A 24,272-nucleotide genomic window follows, 5' to 3' on the forward strand; every position below is an offset into this window, starting at 1 on the left:
GTGATCTTTTACTGTACCAATAACGTGTTTGTAGGCGTGCGGGACGTATGAACAATTCAGATGGCATTAGAAATATGTGTGTGTGTTTTGGATTTAGTGTCACATTCGCACACAAAGTGCTATCGAATTTATAGCAGTTTCTTACTTTTCATATATGAACATTCGGTGAAGTGACGAACATACACAGTAAACTCTTTATTTTGTATATTTTGTCTTTGCTACTTTGCACAATGACTATTTTGTGTATTGTTCCTTTCATCATCTGTGTGTTGTCACTGTCATTCTGTTGCACTGTGGCGCTTCTGTCACTACAACAAATTCCCCGTGTGGCAGGTGTCAGTAAAGCTCATTCTGATTCGGAAATCATTCTGTTTTCGTGTTAAAAACCAAACACTGAAGCGCACACTGTAGCCTTTAATGACTCGATGGAAACAAACACTTTTATTGTTTCACAGCCATTAACCAAATCAACGTGTTAAAGCAACTCTTCAAAAACGATCCATTTATTACAAAAATACTAACTGGATACTTCGGTAACATCATAAAACACAACTTGTGTCGACGCGCCCTGTGCTGAGAGGCAGACTGGGTTTTGTTGTCGGTCTTTGTTTAGTTTCACAACAAAATCACTAGTCTTCCACACAGCAGCGCAGGGCTGATCCTGGTTCAGTTGTCCGCTCCTCGTGTCTCTGCAGGAGAAAACAAACCAACGATACAGAGATTTACTGACTGACAGCGGAATCATTTACATCTGTGCACATTAACATCATAAACAGTGCGTTTTGTTTGAAGAGACAGAAACTGACCACATTTTCCCTTTTACACCTTCATTGTTTTTGTGTTGATCGTTCATGTATTATTTTGCTTTAGAACGAGAATCAGCATCAGGATGTGGATGTGACAGTGGCTTAATTGAATGATTTGATGAACCCCCTCATCGCTTCACTTCATGATGTTCTGTTTGACCGATTTCAGGACTGGTGTGAGTGTTTGTCAGTGTTGATCATCATGATAATAAAGCTGTGTTTTCTGTGAATGTGCAGATGAAAAGAGGAGCGTCTGTCTGTTTGTCAGTAAAGTCGAAGGAAAACAATCGCGCAATCATCATTTCCCAGAGCGCGAATCCAGTGATCCTTTCTTGCATGAATGTGTGATAATGAGACTCGTGTCATATGAACAGCATTATATTATATCAGCCGCATCTGATGCTCTTCATGTGTTTCAGAGCCGGTTTCCACGCAACAGCGCTGAAGCAGCAGAAGGAGAAAGAGAGAGAGAGACGGACAGCAGGGGATTGTGGGGGATGGTCTCCATCTCTGACCGATTTCTGCTGCTCCTGTCCAGGACTCTGATATCGTGCCACGCTGTTGTGATTGGCCAGTAGTGTTCTGCGAATGACTATAAACACACACAGATGTGCTGTTCACATCGCTCTGACCCTTCACACACACACACACACACACACTGTACAGTCCTGCTCTGGGTGTCGTCCAGGAGCGTCTTCTGTGACTGTAGATCAGCTTGAGCCTCATCAGCATCCGTGCGGCTTTGTTTCCGGGTTTCCCTGCTGCTTTCTAAGGTTCTGTGAACGCGCACGGTCCTTTTTTTCCTAACGGTATCCGCGCTGCGTAACCAGATGCAGCAGATCAGTCGAGACTGTTTCGTGAGAAAATGTGATGTTTGGCTGTGCAAAACCCACCGGCGCAGTACCAGCGTGTTGTGGTTGGTTGCTATGCTGTTGCTAGAGCGTTTCTAGGGTATCGTGGCTGGTTGCTAGGTGTCTGTTTACAGTCTGGAGTCTCTTCGGCGTGTAAATGCGGTTCGGTTTCTCATTCATCGCGCGTCTGTGGGTTTTTGGGCATCACTCGGTGAAGTACACAGCATTCACAAACGCAACTTTAACACTCGGTAACGCAGGTTTGATCTCACGCGTGTCTGCTCGCAGCGATGATAAAGATCGTGAATGACAGACAGCGGAGCTGAAACGCCCTTCGGCGGGCGGAGGTGAAGCTCCTCACACCGACCTCCGCTCGGTCCACAGACGCTCGGCACCTGTTGCACAGAGAGTTTGAGCTCCTGTGGGCCCGATGCACGAAAACAGCCGCGCGTCTTCCCGTCCGGAGCATCCGCGCAACAAAAGCGAACTGACACCGAATCACAGCCGCGCGTGCCGGAGAACACCAGGAATGAATGAACGAACGAACGAACGAACGAATGAATGAACGCAGACAGCGGAGCAGAAAGATGGGAGATGGAACGAATCAGATGCACCAAGAAATACATGTAAGGAAGCATTTAAACCGGTGTAACGTCAATGACGCTCACGAACGCCTCGATCGCACAATAAAACGCGACTGACAGAAGAAACGTCGCCCGCGGCTCTTTTCTGGTCTGTTTTTCTCTCATGAGGATCTTACTAACCTTCATCTTCGGATCAACAGGTGATGGTGACGGCTCGAGTCATGAACGAGCATCAGCACCGGCGCCATTGGGACGCGCGCTCCCACCCACCGCGCGTGCACGTCACCGGAGCGCCGACGGGAATCTTGAGGAAAATGAAAGTGTGAGTGTTTATATAGAGACAGAACGGATCATCAGCCGTGACGAATCACAGCAGCCAATTGAAAGCCGTTCAGGTTTTCACCAGGACTGTAAAGGGTTCAACCTGAGGCGTTCATTACCCCTCAAACCACAGGAAACCGGCTCTTCATCACCATCATCATCATCACATCACATTTACACACGTACAATACATATCATTTTCACTATGAATTACTCGTGTGCCATCATACACACATTACACGATTGATCACTGATTGGTGGCATTTATAGAAGTTATATTTATAATGTTTCATTATATTTAATAGTGGAAACATGTGACAAAATTCATGCTTAATGTTTCCTCTTCCTGTCATCACAGTTCAGCTTCCCGTGTGTTCAGATCACATTCACACTCTTGAAGTGAAATGAAGCAGATTTTTCTGCAGGTAAAGATGCTGTTTTGTGTAAGAGTGATTCACCCCAGACAACAACAACTATATACAGTGAGCAGAATAATCTGAGGTTAAAAAAAGCATTGATCAAAACCGACCAAAAAAGCAGTTAGCTAACAGACAAAGAAAGGCAGCCAAATTATTAAAAAAAAAAAAATACAATTTAAAATCTAACTCTGTCTTAATACATGAATTACATAAGTAGTTTTAAATATATCTATGTATTTTTTCTTTTCATTTGAAATTATTTATTTATGGTTATAGTATTTTAACTTCAAAGGATTTATATTTTCATTAATTTGCCCATATAAAAAAATATATATTTATATTTACGTTTGAATTAAATTACAAGTGTCACTTTACCAAACCTACATCTTATGAGATATTAAAGTGAGACAATTATGACAGAAGCATTGATGATAAATACTCACATTTCATATTCCTCATTCACTGACAGTAATTGATCGTTCACGGGTAATAATCCGACCCAACGGACGGCCGTGAAATACGAATGTTTCAGAACTCAAAGCTGAAGAGCTTTATTAGCATGTGAATCATCATATCACACACTCCAGACCTATAAATAATTCAATGCGCTGGCCTGTATTGTTGAAGATGTTTGAGGAGACCCGTGTGATGATGTCCATCATGAGCGCTGAGATGGGGATCTGCTCTTATGATCCGTCAGGAGTCTTACAGGAATATTGTATTCTGGGAATCTGAAGAGCTGCTCTCATTTAAATGATAAAGATGATTAGAGGTGTTTACAGGATCAGATGAGATTGCGCCCTCTGCTGGACGCTCTCAGTAGTGTGTCTTGTGACTGGGATGATCCATGCTCATTTTATTTATGATTATCATGATTATGATGTGTTGCTAATTTAGGTCTGATTTGCTATATGGATCTGTTGTCCCATTTCTACAGGTCTCGTGCGTGTTGTTGAGGTGAGCATGATGGAGATCAGACGCGCCCAAATGAACACAGACACTCCTGAACACCAGACAGGAAGAACAACACAGAAACATCAGAACGTTCACATCACACCAGCAACAACTGCTTAGCAATGGTACGGGATCTGTTCTCATCAGAGAAGATGCAGGCGGTGACGTCTCACAGGAACGCTTGACGTTTTCGGGCCCATATGCTGCGTTCGTGTCCGTATGTGGATCTGCAGGAAACAGGAAGTCATTCCTCAGTCTGACACGCTAAACCGTTTCCCTCCAGCTGCTGAACCGAAGTTCACGTCCCACCGGAGAGAGAGAACAGGTTAACTTCAGGGATATTACACGCGTTCATCATCTCTGTGATGCTGTAATGGTGTTTTTGTCATTTTCTGGAGTTGGACACTCCTGCTTTTATCCACAGACTGAAGTGCACCTGTTTTGAAGCTCATGCAATTCACTGGGAATCGAACCCATGACCTTCCGTAGCGTGTGAGCGAGAGAAACGCTCCGAGGAACGTTCTGCTGAACGCCCGTCACGCGGCGTCACGTTCCGGTGAGCCGCGACCGACGGCCGTTTGTTGTGCCGACGCGGCTCGGTCCGCAGATGAGGCCGATCCGCGGGAGCCGCACAACGAGGAGATTGAGCGTCAGTCTCAGCATTACGCGTGGATTATGACGGCAGCGACTCTGTGTGTCACAGCAGGACAAGAAGAGGATTACGCCGCTGTGATCAGACTCTCTTTCTCACAGAGTCTCATTAACAAACACCTGCTGCAGAGACTCATCTCGTATCACGCCAGATCTCAACGATATGCTGATGCCACGCTATTGTTTGACCCGCGCTGTAATCCTAAATGATTTCCTTCATCTCCATCCCTCACTCTTCCTGAGACACTGAAGGAGCCTTGCAGAGGTCAGAGGTCGTGACCTCAGTAGGCGCGTGACCTCGTGATCCTCACTGACGGGCGCCGGTGTTGTTTTCTTCGATACTGAGGTCGTTCTCAGCGTCGGTCCGGTTTAATGAGCTCAATGTGAATCAAATGATCAACTATCTCAATCAGGGTCTGTTGATAATCATCATCTCTTAATAAAGCAACAGGAAACCACGAAACTACTGTAAAAGAAGGATTTGTAATGGAGTCGATCGACACTGATGTCGGTCACTGCGGTGCTGAAGCTCAATGATCAGGGCACATTTCACCTCCAAATCATACCTGTGACCCTGGACCACAAAACCAGTCATAAGAGTCAATTTTTTGAAATTTGAGATTTATACATCTCTGACAGCTGAATAAATTAGCTTTCCGTTGATGTGTGGTTTGTTAGGATAGGACAATATTTGGCTGAGATACAACTATTTGAAAATCTGGAATCTGAGGGTGCAAAAAATCTAAATATTGACCAAATCGCCTTTAAAGTTGTCCAAATGAAGTTCTTAGCAACACGTTACTAATCAGAAATTAAGTTAAGATATATTTACAGTAGGAAATTTACAAAATATCTTCATGGAACATGATCTTTACTTAATATCCTAATGATTTTTGGCATAAAAGAAAAAAAATGTTAATTTTGACCCATACAATGTCTTTTTGGCCGTTGCTACAAATATACCCTTAAAGTAGTCGTGTAACGGTCTGGGTGTTGGTCCCTTCGAGACTCGGGTTTCCCTGCCTCTGCACTCGTGGATATATGCTGGAAGAACACAGTGTGTAATCTGTCGTTGTTGCACCATTTCCTTAAGTAATAATACACAAGTTGATGGTGACCTGCCTCGTGTGGTTCTTTCCTGACGTCCCACAGGTTACAGTCGTTCACTTCCAGAACAAAAATTGACAGGTAATGTACTCACCCTGTTGTCATCCGAGACGTTCATGTCTTTCTTTCTTCATTCGTAAGGAAATTATGCTTTTTGAGGAAAACATGTCAAGAATGTTCTCCATATAGTGGACTTATATGGTGCCCACGAGACTGTAAGACTATAGAAACCCAAGACCTGTCACTTGTGTAGTTTTAAATGGGGAAAAATGCAACCCTCATTATGGCCCCGAAGCCCCGCCTTCGGAATAAATGAGCCAATCGCTAATCGGTAAAGTCAGCACGTCACTGCAGCTGCAGTTAGAAGTCCTGGTTGCTATAGAAACTGTCAGCGTTCTGAGACGTGGGCTCAATACTGCGCATGCGCAATGACTGACCTCGCCTGAAAAATAAGCTTTTTTCAATGCTACTGGAGCATAAGGAATAGTATTTATCCTTGGTGATTTCAAATATGAAATTTAATCATAAGCTTGGTGAACAGTTTTGGAGAATTTGATGTTTCCCCATTCAGAGATATAGGAGCTGCACTTGCCTGCCTGCTTTTACATGTTGTTTGAACATTAATGTGTGTATGTACACGTCACCCTATAATGATAAGAGTCCACCAGTGTTTTTTATTTAATCTGTAAAAATAATTTCCCCTTTTTCAAATCAAGCCATTCTCAGCTTGTTGTCTGTGTGACGACCATAGACTGTAAAAAATATGGACGTAGTGTCCGTGACGTCACCCGTAGGTTTATGAAGAGCATTTTTGAAGCTCTTAGTGGGCGGGAGTCGGCCGTCGCCATCTTGGAATCGCGTCACTGCACGTCACTCCCGGATACTCAAAAATGGGCAAAGAGGTGGGACGTGGGTGGAGCTGGTTGCTGAAACCACGCCTGCCTAGCGCGACGGTGGTGTCAGCAGCAACAATCCACCTGTCACTCAAGTGTCCACACCCTAAATTATGCAGAACTTTAAGTCTTAATATAATTTAAACGGATGAGTTATAAAAAAAATTATCCGCCCTCACAGCTGACATGAAGGGCAAAATTAGCTATATAGACCGAAACCACTTTTTGTTCCAGGCTGTAAACATTTTTTTTTCAGCTGTAAAGTTGGGCATTTTAACATGGGGAGTCTATGGGATTGATTCCCTTTTGGAGCCAGTCTCTAGGGGCCAGTCGATGAATTGCAGTTTAAGTCACTTCCGTGTTGGCTTCAGTAGAGAGAGCGGGAGGTTTCCACTTGGTGACGTCACACCGACAGAGGCCGCTCTCACGATAGTTGATTGACACGGCCGTTTTACCGTAGACGGAATGAGCTGTAACAGTCCGACCGCCACTGTTTCATGCCGGAGCAGGGACGTAGACAAGAATGGCTCCTAAGCGATTGAGGTGTTGTGTTGCTGGATGTAATAATGAACATAGTGGTCGTCATTTACTCCCGACATCTGAGCCGCTGAAGATGCAGTGGATTACGTTTGTTTGTGAATGGAATGCACCTCCCGATCTACATATATCCGTCTGTGTTCACACAAATCATTCATGATCCAGTTTCACTTACAGCAGAAGTGAGTATAAGCGTTTTTTTATGAATCTTTGCGATCGCCTTTCCTAATAACGTGATAGATTCACATATAATGTACTCACCCCCTTGTCATCCAAGATGTTTATGTCTTTCCTTCTTCAGTCGTAAAAAAAAATGTTTTTTGAGAAAAACATTTCAGCACTTTTCTCCATATAATGGACTGATATGGTGCCCCGATTTTGAACTTCCAAAATGTAGTTTAAATGCAGCTTCAAACGTTCACAAATGCAGATTACAAACGAGTCCAGCCAAGGAAGAAGGGTCTTATCTAGCGAAACCAACGGTTATTTTCATAAAAGTAATATATATTTATATACTTTTATATACTTCGTAATGTCAAACGCTCGTCTTGTCTTACTCTGCCCGGACTGTTTTTGTTCCGGTTCATGTCAGTTAGTGTATGTGGAAAAACTCCCATCTCATGTTCTCCCTCAACTTCAAAATCGTCCTATATCACTGTTTTACCATTGTTTTGGAAATGGACTTTTCCCTTAGGACCCTAAAGAATCATATCAACCTTTTCTGACGACCCCTTTAAATAAACCTCTGTGTCCAGACAGAATGAATTTCTTCACATGACTGTCATTTAATTGCCATGAAAATAATGGCACATCTAAAACCAGCTTTCTTTTTTCCTTTTGATTTTGAAATAAATTGTGGCCTGCACATGTTTTTGGCAGGTTTTGTGAGATTGATGGGGTTTATCAGGGTTTGGTCATTTGTTTCTAATCACGGGAGCATTGTGGGAATCACAGATGACGCCGGACGCTCATGAATGTTAAACGATGGAGCAGATCTTCATCTGACGCTGGTTGTGAGATTCTGTCTGTCTCATTGTCCGCTGTGTGACTGTGAATCATTATGAGCTGCAAATAAAATAACAGATAAAATTGACACACACAATAATTCATCTCACTAAATGAGAACATTACATAGATTATGTTGTATTTATAAACAGTGAATTACAAATACTAAACAACACACACATAATGTATAAAAACAAAGTAAAAAAAACCTTAGATTTGTGAAATGATTTACTGTATTTCATAAGACTCAGTGTATGTCCATATCAAACTCTTTCCTGCCTCTTTTATTGTATTTAAATGGAGGTGATCTATAATTAATGTATCTAATATGTAAAGTGTTTGAGACTATCGTGATGAAAAAAAAACACTTAATTTCTGAATAAAAGTTTGTATTGAAGCACATAGCGTCTTGCACTCTAGCAAGGTTTCTTAAAAGAGATATGTGGTTTATGGGGACCCTCCATAGGTGTAATGGTTTACCTACTGTCCAAACTGTATTTTCTATCGCCCTACACCGAACCTTAACCCTCACACAAAACTACTGCCAATTTTGAATTTCATAAAACACCATTTAGTATGTTTTTTTTTTTTTTTAAAGACATTTGGTTTTCGGGGGCTCAGGAAGAGTAAACCTCATAAAGCATGTTTAAATTGTAGTACCCATGTCTTACATATACACATTTGTGTTCTCATAAACCATATATACCAGAACACAGAACACACACACACACACATTTGTTTTTGTGAATTGTGGGGACTTTCCATAGACTTCTATAGTTTTTATACTGACCAAACGATATTGTCTATCCCCTAACCCAACCCTAACCCTAAACCCAGCCCTCACAGAAAACATGTTTGCATCGTTACACTTTCAGATAAACATCATTTACTATTTTTAATCTTTTTTTTTTACATTGTGGGGATAGTTTAGTAGAAAATTTCAGGTTTTACTAACCTTGTATGTAGCATGAACAAGTACACACACACACACAATTAAATCAAACACACAGCCTCAATGAGAGGAACATGTTTTTTATTCATTTCCACTGTATGAAATCAATATATTTTTAACTGCTACGTTCTTTTGTTTAGTAGTTTCGTTCTTTGAGGCCGTTTTACTGATTCAGCCGTTCGTGGCACCAAACACTCGTCATTCAACACACATCGACTCCAAACCAATAAATAACAAACACTCCACCGACAACAAGCAGCCCGTCATTCACGCCGCAGTAAAAACAATAAAAACTCAACCTGATTCAGGAAGCTTGAAAAACATGTAAACACTTGGAGAAAACAATCACCTGAACTCAAATAAAACTCAGCGTTTCTCATCTGAAGACGTGAATCGCGTCTGATTCTGGAGAAACAACAGGAATCTTTAAAGTCACACGATCATCTGAACGAGTCCGTAATCTGAACGGAGTCAAACGAATCGAACGCAATCGTTTCAGACACTCGATTAGCGACTCTGAAACTGAGATGTAATGTAAAATGATTTTTCTTTTAAATTTCTGATTGTAAAAAGGCTCTAAAAAGTTGTTTTTCCCTTAAAAGAAACAAAAGCGTCTCTCCATAATAACAACATAAGGCTTCAATGATGTTCTACATAAGGCAGACAGACAGAACGGAGACGTACAGCAAACAAATCATCATAATCATCTGTAGAACAACAACAATAATAATAATAATCTGTAAAATGAGAAAGCACAGCGGTGACGTCAAACAATCTCGAATGACACACGCAGTTATTTGGCAGTAATGGCAGTCTTCAAACACCACACTTCCTTTTCCACCTCCATCACTTCCTTTTGTCAAACAGCACCAGAGAAAATGGGGAGGTCGTGTGACTGATGATCAGTTTATTGATTTCTAGGATCGCCGTTATTATCGGATCCGTGTGAAGAGGTTCAGAACTGATACGGATTCCTGAAGAAACAAAAGGAAACATGAGCGTCATTTCATCTCTGAGCTGAAAACACCGGAACTATTGAGATCGAAATATACGTTCGACAGCATCTGTAGTGTACACTGTAAGAAAAAATCTGTCAAATTTACATTAAAAAAAAAAAAACAACAGCAGCTGTGCAGCCGTAAAAAATATGGTAGCAATGTTTTAGGTTTCATGATTTTAATTTAAAAATTTGGATTAAAATGCCGTCACTTCACTAACTGATATAGTGGAAATATACCAACCTATCGAAATACTGAAACCAGTTTTGTACCTTTATAATACACTCATAACCACCAAATGCAGGGGTTGATGAGACGTTCACATGACGAACCAAAGCCCACAAGCAGCTTTTAAATACGAACATATACAGGTGGAGCACAGTGTCATTCACACAAACACTAAACATCATCATGGAAACACATCAAACTGAAATAAAACAATGAACATTCATTTAAAAACATTCGACCCTAATGTACAAAAATGATAAGAAAAAAAACTAAGAAGAAACAGTTATTTCAACAACAACAAAAAACGTCAAATTTGAAATGTAATGCAGGGAATTCTGGGAATGTCAATTCACAGTTCTTTACTGTAAATTTTACTTTCTTCTTCCACTACTGAAAACCTAACCCTAGAATTACATGCAATGTCCAGTACAGTTTTTCACCGTATATCGTAGGGGAACTTACCGTTAACCATTTAACAGGTTTTTACTGTCGCGTTTTTACAGTCTTTTATCTTTCACTCTCTCTTTTTTACAGTGTAGCCTCATTTTTAATAAAATGCTGTAATTGTATGATTTTCAAGCTAATAAATGCACATGCAGATTTCACGTCTGCTGCTCTGTAATACAACAATATAAAGTTACTTTAACTTGTACATTTTATTACTTTTTCCCCCAACTCTTTCATTTGTCAATATTTATATGGATAATTAAGGGGTCGTTCACACAGAACACGTTTTTCCATTCCAATGCGCTACTTGGCCGTCGTGTCCTTAAAGCACTGGACAGATGTTGAGACGACGTGTTAAGTTATCAGAATTTCAACTTTTACACGCTCATCAATTTTAGCTCCAAAACAGCGGACCAATCAGAAGACTCCCGAGGCGGGGCAAGCGTTGCCAGCTTTTGCTTACAGTAACAAATTGTCATGGCAACCGTTTTACTGGAGGCAACATGGCAGATGAAGCGCTGCGTCACGCAAAGATGCGTCCTGTGTGAACAGGCCCTACGTTTGAATCAGTTTCACATGTGAAGTCATCAGTGTTTGATGCGTCTCTTTACCTTCGTTGATCTCATTTTGCTAAAAACGTTCCAGAATCGCAGCGTCTCGTCTCCGGCTCCAGTGACGATGGCTTCTCCGTCTGGTGACATGGCCTTAAAAACACACAGCAACGACATTAAACTGACGAAACACATCAAGATGACCGGTTAATGCGCATCTGAAACTCATTTCACAGATCTTCTCAACCTCAGGATCAGGATGATCTACCACCCAACCACCAGAGCCGATTACCGAGGTTGAGTAGTAAGTTATTTTCTAGATTTATTTTCTTTAGCAGCGCTGCTAGTAGGGCTGCTCGATAAATCGAAATGAAATCGTAATCGCGGTTAGGCAGAAGCTGCGATTGTCATGCGTATCTTTCAGTGAAGTACGGTTCTGTGATCAGCAGTAAATCTTCATCCGAAGGCCAGAGGGCGCCGCCGTGCGGAAACGCCAAGTTCGCCCGAAGACGACACCCATGAAGTCACGATCGCCGCAGCTGAATAAACAGAAGATTTAACTCTATTCACTGACTCATCGTGACTAATAAACACACGACTACGACAATATATGGTTTATCTGAGTTCTTATTATTATAATTTTCATTATAATAAAGTATTTTTATAATACAATGCCTTTATCACTGCTTAGAATACTATGAAATATGTTGTGTGCCTTATTCTGTGTAAGAAGCCACATCATCTCACAGAAGGATTTATTTTTTAAACAATCGACAGACGTTACAAAGTGAGTTTGGAGTAAAAACATTATTAAATGTGGTATTTTCACATGCTTTCAGATGTACAACCTACACGGAGCCGCAGTTCACTGAGAAGCTACACAAACAACTGTCATTATCGCAAACGATTTCTTCGGATTTCATAACCGTGCAATAATATCGTCTACGATTTTTTTGCATAACCTTCCAGTGAACTACGGCTCTGTGTAGTAATTTCTGCTTCATCTGAAAGCAGGTGATGGAGATTTACAGCTGATTACAGAACCGGCTTTATTGACAAAAAGCACATGGAAATCGGGTTCGATTAATTGTGCAGCCCCAGCTGCTAGTAGGCTTTTAGTGAGCTACATAACCTACAAACAGGTTAGTGTGATCTTACCAGGTAAAGGACTCTGTAGGAATGACCTGTTAGCTTAGCAACCTGAGTGAGAGACGGATATTTCCACACCAGGATCTGATTCTGAGAATATCCGTGAGTGCTGACCTACAGACGGACAGACAGACAGACAGCTGGAGTTAATTATCGAGTAATAAATACATAAATCCATATCTCAGTGTTCTGTGTTTGCTCTTTTTCAGTCAGAGGAACCATTTTTACTAAATGAACATAAAAGAGGAAAAGCAACACTGCAAAACCGAAAGCAACACAGTAATGTTACAAACCCCGACTCCGATCGTGCCGGTTTAGCGAAAGAGGCGATTCGGGTTTTGCTGAGCTCAGCGGCACGTACCAGTTCGTTGGTGTGTTTGGACCAGGCCAGGTTGCAGACCTGCGATCCGGTGTCGGTGCACTGCAGCGGTTGACCCGTCAGCGTGTTCCAGAAGCGGATGCAGCGGTCGGCCGTCCCGCCGCCGGACGCCAACAGCCCGTGCTGATGAGGAGACCACGCGATGGCTTTGACCGCGGCCAGATGCTCCGTGTACTGCTGCATGGGGAGAACGCTGGAGTGATTCCACACCAACAACTGCACAGACACACAGAGAGACGCCGGTCACACCGTTTCATCGCCGCGTACGTCACTGACGCCACGTGATAAAGCACGGAAAATGATCTGCACACAGCTGCTTCTAAATCAGAGATGCAGAATCGTCAGGAGTGAAAAGTTCACAAAGGTGGAAAGTTACAGAAGCACAACAAATAAACTCTTGAAAAAGGTGAGTTTCCTACAGACTGACAGCAGGTGGAGCTTCTCAGGACACATCAGAACACATTTGTGTTAATGCTACAAGCGTGATGTCGTCACACGCGTTTCTGGTGTGCTCTGTGAGGATCACGAAGCGTTTCGGACCCCGTCTACGCACCTTGTTGTCGTTTCCTCCGGAGGCCAGCAGCTGGTGGTCGGTGCTCCACTTCAGTCCGCACACTTCCTGTCTGTGACCCTGCAGGCGGCGCTCGGACTGCAGCGGCGGCGCTCTGATGTCCCGCTGCAGGATCAGACGGTCCCTGCTGCCCGACGACAGCTGATCCACGTTCCACGCCAGCGCACCTGAGACACGCGACAACACACGCACGCAGACGTCAGCCGACGCACTGGAGCAAAAGCGGCCGCGCGCGCGCCTCGCACTCACCCACGCGAGCCGTGTGACCCTCCAACACGGACAGCTTCTTCCCCGCCGCCGCGTCCCAGATCTGCACCAGGCCTTTATGAGTGCCCACCGCCACCAGATTCCCCTGAAACACACGACACCATCAGAGAAACGGCAGAGCGGCGCACGCCTGTTTAATACGAGAGCTTCACTCACGCGCTCTGACCAGCCCACAGACGTGACCGAGTCTCCTTCCACCGACAGATCGCACAACCGCGTCACCTGCGCGACCAAACACACGCCTGCGTTAATAAGATCTGTGAGCGACAGACATGCGTTCCTCTGTTATGAGGATGTTCACTGCTCATCTTTAAACACAGAGCATTTTAAAGGTTCTGTGGATGATTCTTGAGATGTATTCCTCTGCCGAAAGTGATGAGGAACCGCAACAAAATCAAACAGCGATGATCACATACAGCAGAGCTTCTGAGACCCAAATCACTGTCATTACTGACTGAACCTTTATAACAATGCAGATCAAAATTAATTTAATGTAATACAAACTACTTAAAGTATGTGGCCAAAAATAAGCTTGTTTATATTTAGTTTTCTTTAAACCTGGATGTGAAATCAGAACCATTCTGACTAAATCATAAAAAAAAAAAAAGTTCACTCACATGAACATTCAATAACACAGAATGAACCAGTCTGACCAATTAGAGACAAGACAAACTCACACACACACACACACCTGGCTGGTGCAGGCGCTCCACAGGTAGACGCAGGTGCCGAGGCCGACGCTCAGCACGTTCAATGAGGACCAGTCCACCAGGTTCAGATAGAAGTCGTCCTGCAGCTCCGGAGCGTCCAGCACTTTAAACGGGATCTTGGAGATCTTCCGCGTCGGTTTGCGCGGAGAACGCAACAACTTCTGACTGAACGCACAGAACAGGTGATAAACTGGGAAACACACACCTCGTTTTTATTTCATTCAGAACATTTGCATTGATCTTATTTCATGATACTTCAGCACATTTACTTATGCTGACTGAAAACAATGTCTCAAAACAAAACAAAGCAACTTAATACAGGACTCATTTTATTTCATATTTATTTAATTTATTTATTTTATTTAATTTATAAATTTATTTAATATAATTTCTGAAGTTCTGAAATGTGATCTGGACTTGTTAGGTGTGGTTTGATTAAACTAGGAAAAAACATCATCAAACTCTGTGTTTTTAATGACTTTGAATACTCATCTACACACTCGTATCACAGTCTGTGATTGACACGCTCACCTGTTACTGCTGACGGGCGACAGGGAGTACGGCGACACGCTGTTACCGTCATCAGGGAGGGAACGTTTGGCACTCAGAGAATACTGCAGCACACACACAAAACACATCACAATACTGCAGATTCACACTGAAGATACTGTGATAACAGCTACAGAGCTGGAAAAAAGGTAACATCAGCAGAAAAGCAGGAGGCAGAGCTTGATAAATGATTATGAAATTCACCTGTGAGTAAAACCAGCATGAGAAAGACAGACAGACAGAAAGAAAGAATGACAGACTGAAGGTTCGCTCACACTAAAGAGTCTCCTCTTCTCAGGTGTGGACGGCTGCAGTCGGCGGTCTTCGGTCTGTGGATCCTGCACCTTCTCTATTCCTGCGCCCAACAGCTCGTTCTTCAGCAGCGCAGAGTACGCCAGACCGTCAGCTGCGCAGAGAGACAGACGGGACGACGCCGGTGTGAGCCTGTCGTCATAGTAACCGCACCCTCGTGAGGAAGATCACGTCAAATGTTTGTGGTGAAAAGGCAGTAGTGAACGGCCTTGGGATTTTTCCCATTAATTTGAAAACACTGAGACGTGAACGGAACCTTTGAGAACATTACAATCGTTACAATCACACAAAAAACGTCCCATGAAGCACTGCACATACCATAAATGACATGCAATGTGAAATTCATGATGAAAAAAACTCAAGATACAATAAATCTGAAATGTATTACAAAATATTTAACTATAAAAGAGAATCTGACTCCATCACATCTTTTGCAGTGCTTCATGGGTATGGCATGGGTAGATTAGTTCTTGAAGAGGAACATGATTTTTTTTTTTCTAAACGAAAAACATGTAGAAAGGGTTATGCGTGTTGTGACTCAGCTTCACTGGAGAAGCGACTGTTTGCTGTATTACAGACTCTAACGCAGCGGTGCCCAACCCTGGTCCTGGAGATCGACTTTCCTGCAGAGTTTAGCTCCAGCCCTGATCAAACACACCTGTCTGTAATTATCAAGTGCTCCTTGAGATCCTAATGAGCTGGTTCAGGTGTGTTTGGTCAGGGTTGGAGCTGAACTCTGCAGGAAAGTCGATCTCCAGGACCAGGGTTGAGCAGCCCTGCTCTAACGCTTCGTTAGTGGATATGACCGAATGTATATTCAGTATTCAGTGGAACAAACGTGTAACGATTCAGTCACTGATGAAACACTGATGTAAACGGTGACCGACGCGTCACACGCCATCAGATCGGTCTGAAACGCGAGGACCGACGTCACCTTTGCTGTTGTCTGACGTGCCGTCTTTGGTCTTCCTGTTCTGATTCTGCGACTTCTCATTCTCCTGCAGAAATCAATGAGAAAAGAAGAGTAAATTAAAGCAGGACGATCAGACCGTCGTGACGGGACGCTGGAGCCGAGGGGACTCACGTTGATGCGGTGGAAGTTGACGCTCCAGTTGGCCCCGGCGCGGGACGGGATGAATCTGTCTCCGTGTTTGCTGGGCGACGACAGGGGCGAGTTTGTGGGCGTCAAGGAACGCATGACCTCTGTGACTCTCTGCAGCAAACACACGATTAGTGCATCACAGCTGATCCAGATTTCACCCGAACGTAAGCACGGAAAGTCAAACTCGACTTACGACGGGACTGCCCGAGTTGTCATTCTGGATGTTGATCTGTCGTAAAAGCCGGCTCTCGTAGTCCTGGTCCATGACCGAATGAGACCGGAGCAGTCGTAGTGTGTTCCTGTGGATGAAAAACTCTCATGAGTCGTCAGACCAGACTACAGATCCCGAGTCGGAAGGACACGACAGACACCGGCGACCCAAACATCTGCCGTGATCCGCAGCGGCCGCGTTTGGACGGAAAAGAGCCGCTTCAGTGCAGGAACAACATAAGAACACAGAGATCCACTACACTCAGAAAACACGCTGCTTTCATGATGACGAGAATAATGACAGTAACTCTATGAGCACGATTAATGAACAGGGCAGCTAATTAGAGGTTTCTTCCTACAACACATCTTGTTTCTCACGGATCAGGGATCTTCAAGACGCACCAGAAACACGTGATTCGATCTAACAGAGCCGCGTCCGATCACACAAACACAAATGAACTGCTGTGAATCACAATCTGCCCATTCACTCATCAATCACCGATTAATCTGCAAAAACTCTGGCTGACAGAGAAAGAGGCAGATACAAACACTGATCCTGTGACACACAGACAAAACACAGAATTAAACAGAATAACGACTAATGAATGAAGAAACTTGTGACAGATCACAAACACAAACTCGCTTCGGTCGAGCTGATTTCACACCAAAACACCCCGACACCGATCACGATCATGCTCGTACAACCTGGTGTTTACGTGCTGCTCGAGCTTCCTTTGACTCTACACGGTACATGTCAAGAAACGGGTTTTATTCCGCTCATCTGTTGTGAGTTGTGAGTGTTTGACTGGAGTCTCGAGCGCTCTAACGGAGGAACGAGCTCGTCCTGACCCCGTGAGACCCGTGTCAGCTGTTCAGTGAATGAAATCTTTAAGTTCATACCGGATTTATGGCTTTAATTCTTCAAAACGAGCCGGTTGTGCGCGACTGTTTGCGCGAGCTGCTTGTTGTCCTTCCACCGCGAGGCATCACGGGTAACGTGACGCTGCTGACGTCATTGTTTTCATTCGCAAGATGCGATTCTGTTGTCATGGACACGGGAGGCGGAAGCGTTCCTAAGATGAAATGTGAAATGATTTGAAAACGAATTAAAAACATAAAACGTTTACAATGTTATTTCTGAATGTATGTGTCAGTACTTTATTTATAGCCTTATCACAGTTTAAACGTATTATCAAATGAACTTTTATTCATTTATAAATATTACTTTAACATTATAATACTACTATTATTTTAACCGAAAATGTTTACTTTGTGAAAGACTTAAAATATTAGCTAAATAAGCTAAAAAATAAAGTGTATTAATGATTGGCTCTTCACTCACAGCTGCACGCGACTCTGACTCCATCATCAAGACACCGGTGCGGCGGACAGAGATGATGAGACGAGCTGCAGGAGGAGAAACAATCTCACACTCAACATCCAGACGATCAGTGAACTGACTGTGAACCCCTGTATTACTGTATTACTATCCTTGTGGGGACATTACGTCCCCATAATGTGATAAATACCAGGTACACACACACACACACACACACATCTACACTGATGAGGCCGAAGTAGAGCGCGTGATAAGTGATTGATGTCAGCAAAATAAAGTGTGACACGTTATACCCCAATATTCTTCATACAGTGGACTAGCAGTAAAACTGGTAAAAAATTTGGGACCAAAAATTATTCAGACACTTTGACCTGACCATGTTTTGCTTAAGTATTTTTTCTTTTACTGCTAATGTGACCTTTTTACACCACAGACTGAACAAAATTAACCATCGCTTGGTATCTGGTTGACCTAAATTGGTATTATAATGGTGTACTTACATTTAACAGCTGACAGCTATTCAGCCTAATTCATTATATACCTTTCTATCATAGTTTTCTGACATTATCAAGATGACAAGATGACTTTGTTTAACATCATATTTTATTACCATTTTCTAAACTATATTGCGAATAAACTGTGAAAAATGTTGAAGGTGTCTGAATATATTTTGGTTTGACTGTGTATATATATATATATATATATATAAAACAAAACTATAGCATCATCTGTTATTGTTGTACATTTCTTTGTATATTCTACTTTATGATGCTCACTGCACTGACATGTTCACAGCCTGTATGTTTATATATTTACAAATGCCTCATTCTGAATAAAGCACCTTCTGTGTTTTATACTTCTCATTTGCACCCTACTATACTCTACATTGCACCTTGTACTGACAACTGCACCGAGCTCATCTAGTAAAATCTATCTATCTATATATATTTAAGGGACAAAACTAAACAAACAAAAAACATGAGGAATAAAGGACAAAAACAATTCTTGTTATATCAAGTCTTGCTTTTTAATTCAAAGGTTGTGATTTGACTAAATAGCACCATAAAATTGTTTGTTTACGATAATGAATATACGACTTTGTTCACATAATTAGATTATATTCTAGTTTGTCATCTTTACAATAATGTGCAAATGAACCAAGCAGCACATTTTCACGGTGATCACTGAATGTTCTCATCGATGAATTACTGCATCAAACAATAAACGGATACACAAAAGACACAACAGACAGAACGTGACACATTGCAACCGTGGAACTGTTACATTATTGTGATGACGTCGGGCCAGCAGGCGGCGCTGCGGCGTGACGTCACGTGAGCAGAGACGCCACAGCAGCCGTAGCAGAAGAAGCGTGAGGAGCGCGTTAGCAGAGCCAGGACTAACAATGATGGAGTGACCCCGCGTGCGCGGAATAAGCAGACCGATCGCGGCTCGTCGTGAATCATATCGCGCGTCTGCAGCGGCGTTCGGACCTCCGAGCCGAAAGTAAAGGCGGAAACATGGCAAACGACGAGACGCTGCGCTCGTTGATGTTCACGCTCAGTTACGTGCTGATGAAGCGGCGGCGCGACGTCACCAGCGCGGACGCGCAGCGCAGACGCGAAGTTCAGCGGCGCGTCGCGCACAGACAGTATTTTCACCAGAGGCACAAGAGGATGATCATGGTGAGAATCGTGAAACGACCCCGATGCGCCTTAAACCTAGCTGTTGCAGTGTCCGCTTCTGAATGGAGTCAGTCTCGAGCTCAAAATATTAAAGTTAGATGCCAAATGATCTGTGTTCCGTTTACCTCTTTCACATCTGCATGCTTCAGATTTTTTGAATATTGAGTTTACCTTTATCTTTAAGGAAATGCTTCTGCATGTTGCTCACGCCTGCAAATGTGTTTCATATCATGCGAATGTGAGACGTCCTCTGTATTCACGAAACGTGCAGGTAACTACAACACGATTGCTTTCCTCTCCTAGATGATGATCGCTCAGACGTCTCGTCCCACCGGCGACCTGCCGGCGCGTCCCACGCGGGTTTGGAGCAACATCGAGAGCACCGACTGGTGGGAGCGCGTGGTCATGAGGGAGTTCCAGCCGTCCGACTGGCTGGAGAAGTTCCGCATGACCAAAGAGACGTTCTTCCTCCTCTGCGGCAAACTGAAGCCGCGCCTCAACCGGCAGGACACGCGGCTCCGCCCGGCGCTGCCGCTGGAGAAACGCGTGGCCGTGGCGCTGTGGCGTCTCGCCTCCAACGTGGAGTACCGCACCATCAGCACGCTGTTCGGCGTGGGCCGCTCCACCGTGTGCAAGTGCGTGCGGGACGTGTGCCACGCCATCGTGCTGCTGCTGCGGCCGCTGTACCTGCGCACGCCCAGCGAGCACGAGCTGGAGGACGCCGCGCGCCTCTTCGCCACCCGCTGGGGCTTCCCGCACTGCGTGGGCGCCGTCGGCAGCCTCCACGTGCCCATCATCGCGCCGTCCAGCAACACCGACAACTACTGGAACAGCCGCGGCTGGCTGTCGGTCGTCACGCAGGGCGCCGTCAACGGGCTGGGCCAGTTCTGGGACGTGTGCGCCGGCTTCCCGGGCAGCACCGAGCACTCGGCCATCCTGCAGAACTCCACGCTGTGGGCGCGCGGCTGCGACGGCGGCGGCTTCCTGCTGCACGACCCGCCGCTGGACTTCATGGGCCGGCCGCTGGGCTACCTGATGCTGGGCGACGCCGGCTACCCGCTGAAGAGCTGGCTGCTGAAGAGCTACCCCGAGTCCAGCGAGCTCACGGCCGGCCAGAGGGCCTTCAACCGCAAGCTGGAGCGGGCGCGCGGCGTGGTGGACGAGGCCTTCCTGCGGCTGCGCGCGCGCTGGCAGTGCCTGCTGAAGCGCAACGACTGCCGCATGGACGTGGTGCCCACCATGATCCTGGCCTGCTGCGTCCTGCACAACGTGTGCGAGGTGCACGGCGACGAGTTCGACGAGCGCTGGGAGGAGGCCGTGCGGCACGAGGAGAGTCCGCAGCCCGCCGACGAGGTGTCGCCGTCGGCCGACGACCGCGACGGTGAGGAAGTCAGGGCGCTCTTCTGCGAGTACTTCCTGCAGCAGGAGAACCAGCAGAGGACGTTAGCCTGTTGAGACGTGAAAGCGAACGCCCCGCCGGCCTCTCGAACGCTCTCGCTGTTCTTCTCTGTTTTGTGTTTTTCAGAACTGGCTCTCAGGTCAGATGCGGCGGCTCATCTGTTCCCTTCAGTCGCACAAAAAGACGTCTGAACGCCACGCGTTAGATGCAGAGCGTCACGCAGAGAAAGACAGACACAGACAGACAGAGGTTTGTCGACTGTTGATGAAGACGGTCATCAGTGTGTGTTTGTGGGTTAATTAAATTAGTTAGTGCAGTGATTCCTGGAGCCCGGCTCTGCACGTCTCCTTAATCAAAATCACCTGATTCAGATCATCAGCAGAGACTCCAAGACCTGACACGAGAAACGTGCAGCGCTGGGAACCGCCGAGTTAGTGGATGATGTTACTAGTTAAAGTGAACAGAACTAACTAAAGCAGCTGATTCACACACACCGAGACTCAGAGGTCATGAAGAAAAGTGACGTTACTGAAAATACAGACGTGAAAAATCATGTTCGTGAAGTCACTGTGTTGTAACTGCTTCATATGCTGTATGGATGTGTTTTTTTAAATCATTAAACGTGAACATCTCTCATTATGATCATATTCTGTGTAATGTGTTTTTGTCCAAATAATAAAAGTCAGTGGGGTCCAATGCTGTTTTGGTTTCTGTCGTTCTTCAAAATATCTTCTTTCTTCTTCGTCCCGTCGCACGGGTTTGAGTAAACGATGACAGAATGATCATTTCTAGATGAACGATCCCTTTAACAGTGCTCATCATAGCATGCCATCTGCCTTTGTGAGGGTTTAGATTAGGAATAAGCAGGAGATTATACTGGGGATTATATCTCCTGTTGTCTTGAGATAATATTAGGGAATATGGGTGTATTAGGGTCAAGGGTCATTTGAAGTTCTAGAAGATCAAGAACTAGTAGATGTGAGTGTAGGGTAGTATAGTGATGGTTTGTGTTGCTGGGTGTATTCGTGGTGAGGGTGAATGTTGAAGCTCTCTCTGTCCGTCGGCGAGCGTGTTCAGGGTCAGTTTCTTCACGGCGGCGTCTCGCTGCGAGCCGGATTATCTGCGTCTGTGGAGAGACTGACGCTCATTACACGCTCCTGTTCAGCGCAGTGACCTCAGCGAAAGGTTATCCACTGACCGGCGGCATGTTGCATCCGCTCATGATCTTCATGGTCGTCGTCAACGTGTCCATGTCCATCATCTTCTGGACCTTCTTGATGGCGGAGGTCTTCTTCAAAGAGGCAGAAACAGAGGAGGCCAAAGCCGAAGCGGCCGCGTCTTCAGCGTAGAGTCCGTCAGCATGTAGATCTCACGCAGCTCTCGTTAGTGCGCACACACCTTATAGTGCTTCTCCTCTGGATCAGACGACCGCAGCTACGGAGGGTTTTTCCTTTCATTTAAAGCACCGTTTGGGAATTACAGATTGCTTGTTTAGTTACAGGTAGGACAAAAAGAGTCTACTTATTACAATTGTCCTTCACTTATATGACCATTATAAAATGGAGAGATTTTTGTTTTGTTTTGTTTGTTTTTACCTTTAGATCAGACATTCCTTTAAAAAATAACGCATCCAGTAGGAAACGATGCCCTTTTCCAGTCATTTAATTTGACAATGTTTCTGTTGAATTTGAGAAATCGGGGCCAGGTCTCCACGATGGACCACTACAGTTGAAGAATATTCAGATGAAGTGTCATTAAATGGGCGTTTCTCAATCACAGTCTTAAACATGTGCTGCACTGATTCATAGATCATTATTAAACCTTCAGCACTGCATTATAACTGGAGGAAAATATTTTTAACTCATCTTTTTAAAACATGTTTTGTGCTACAGTTATATTCATAAAGATTGAGGTTGAGGACATATTATTATAGTCAATACTGAAGCATTTTCTTAAATACATGAAGCGTTTTTATATGAGGAGTGGAGACACGAAAATTGTCTGGTAATTTGATGAAAACACAAATGCATTTCTTTGCATCACGCACTACAATAAGGTCAAATAATGTTTGTTACGGAGACACAAATGGCGCCGTTTCCTAAGGATGAACTTGAAAGAGTTGCTGGTCATGTCATTTTATTCTTTCTGAGAGAAGAAATCAATAAATGATGAAGCATGTGTAGTTCTGGAGCAGAGCAGTCCTGTATCTAACATGCCTGATTCAGCTCATTATAGAGACCTATTGTGTCTGATGGGTGAGACATACAGACTGTACGGTGCTGGGGGTCCAGGAGGGGTTTGGAAGGAGTGCATTATGGGATCTGTGCAGAAAGCTTATTATATAAACTGTTGGATTAGTTTTGGAGATGCGTGTGACAGCGTTTTCAAATACGATCAGCGGATTATAGCAGAACAACACATCGCACAGATTCACTCCACCGCTGCATGTTAGAAGACGCCTATCTGAGTCCAGCATGTTACACCCGCTCCTGTTTGTGATCGTCGTGTTCAACACCAGCATCACAATCGTGGAATGGACGTTTCTCATGCACGAGGCCATGAGGTTAAATTCAGAGGATCCAGATGAAGTTTATCCATCAGAGTAGATAGAGCGTCACGGCTCAGTAGCACGAGGAGCGTAGTCTTAGATCACGTGCACAAAGAATTTAAGTGTCAAGGTAAGAACTGCATTCGAGTTACAGCAGGTTTCTGTAGATCTATCGGTACGTTACCGTAGAGCAGGGCTGCTCAACGCTGGTCCTGGAGATCGACCTTCCTGCAGAGTTCAGCTCCAACCCTGACCAAACAGGAACTAAACTCTGCAAGAAGGTCGATCTCCAGGAACAGGGTTGGGCAGCGCTGCCGTAGAGTCTGTCGGGTGAACTGTTCCTGCGGTTGTGTGATGCTGTTGATGCAGAAATGACACGCTTCAGATCTGATTTTGCTCGTTCATCTGGCACGAATCGTTCTTCCTTCCTGTTCTTCTCTCCTTTGGTGGATTAGACGGGAATCTCTGGGCGTTGTTCTCCTAATCTTGGGAATGTTCGGTCTGCTGGAACACACGCTGAGGAACTCAGGATTTGATTAAAACAGGCTTAATCTTCTTCTGGTTCTCTGCGGCTCAATCATTTCCCTGTAATCCACGCAGATATTGTTTGTTATTAGAAAACTTTAAAATCTTCTTTACCTTCTTTATTACTTTATGTGGTGCGCTGTAATTAAGCGCGCTGCCCTATATGTCTCTCTCTCTCTCGTTCTCATTTTCTGAACAGCAGATTTGTCGGTCAGCAGGAGCG

The 24,272-nt window shown here is 44.4% G+C and overlaps 2 protein-coding genes and 1 long non-coding RNA gene across 3 annotated transcripts; 2 read left to right on the forward strand and 1 right to left on the reverse strand.

Moving 5' to 3' along the window:
* The first annotated feature begins 1,605 nt into the window (after positions 1 to 1,605).
* Positions 1,606 to 8,520, forward strand: LOC127151796 (uncharacterized). The gene is made up of 3 exons (XR_007824965.1): positions 1,606 to 2,283; positions 2,442 to 2,563; positions 3,919 to 8,520. It is a non-coding gene; the product is annotated as an uncharacterized LOC127151796 (long non-coding RNA).
* Positions 8,521 to 9,144: 624 nt separating this feature from the next.
* LOC127183292 (fizzy-related protein homolog) lies at positions 9,145 to 17,619 on the reverse strand. Its single transcript, XM_051139239.1, has 14 exons — positions 17,454 to 17,619; positions 16,537 to 16,642; positions 16,326 to 16,454; positions 16,176 to 16,239; positions 15,205 to 15,335; positions 14,912 to 14,994; positions 14,362 to 14,545; positions 13,827 to 13,892; positions 13,653 to 13,755; positions 13,386 to 13,570; positions 12,815 to 13,048; positions 12,463 to 12,567; positions 11,365 to 11,457; positions 9,145 to 10,054 (listed from the first exon to the last, which is right to left on the reverse strand). Exons 2-14 carry the CDS (start codon positions 16,606 to 16,608, stop codon positions 10,013 to 10,015), a joined length of 1,491 nt encoding a protein of 496 aa, XP_050995196.1. The 5' UTR covers positions 16,609 to 16,642; positions 17,454 to 17,619; the 3' UTR covers positions 9,145 to 10,012.
* A 1,447-nt stretch (positions 17,620 to 19,066) lies between these two features.
* LOC127183303 (uncharacterized) lies at positions 19,067 to 21,664 on the forward strand. The gene is made up of 2 exons (XM_051139266.1): positions 19,067 to 19,577; positions 19,881 to 21,664. The coding sequence occupies exons 1-2, from the start codon at positions 19,413 to 19,415 to the stop codon at positions 21,030 to 21,032; spliced, it is 1,317 nt and encodes a 438-aa protein (XP_050995223.1). The 5' UTR covers positions 19,067 to 19,412; the 3' UTR covers positions 21,033 to 21,664.
* The last annotated feature ends 2,608 nt before the right edge of the window (positions 21,665 to 24,272 follow it).

Source organism: Labeo rohita, chromosome 2 (assembly GCF_022985175.1).
Source record: "Labeo rohita strain BAU-BD-2019 chromosome 2, IGBB_LRoh.1.0, whole genome shotgun sequence".
Classification (NCBI taxonomy): domain Eukaryota; kingdom Metazoa; phylum Chordata; class Actinopteri; order Cypriniformes; family Cyprinidae; genus Labeo; species Labeo rohita.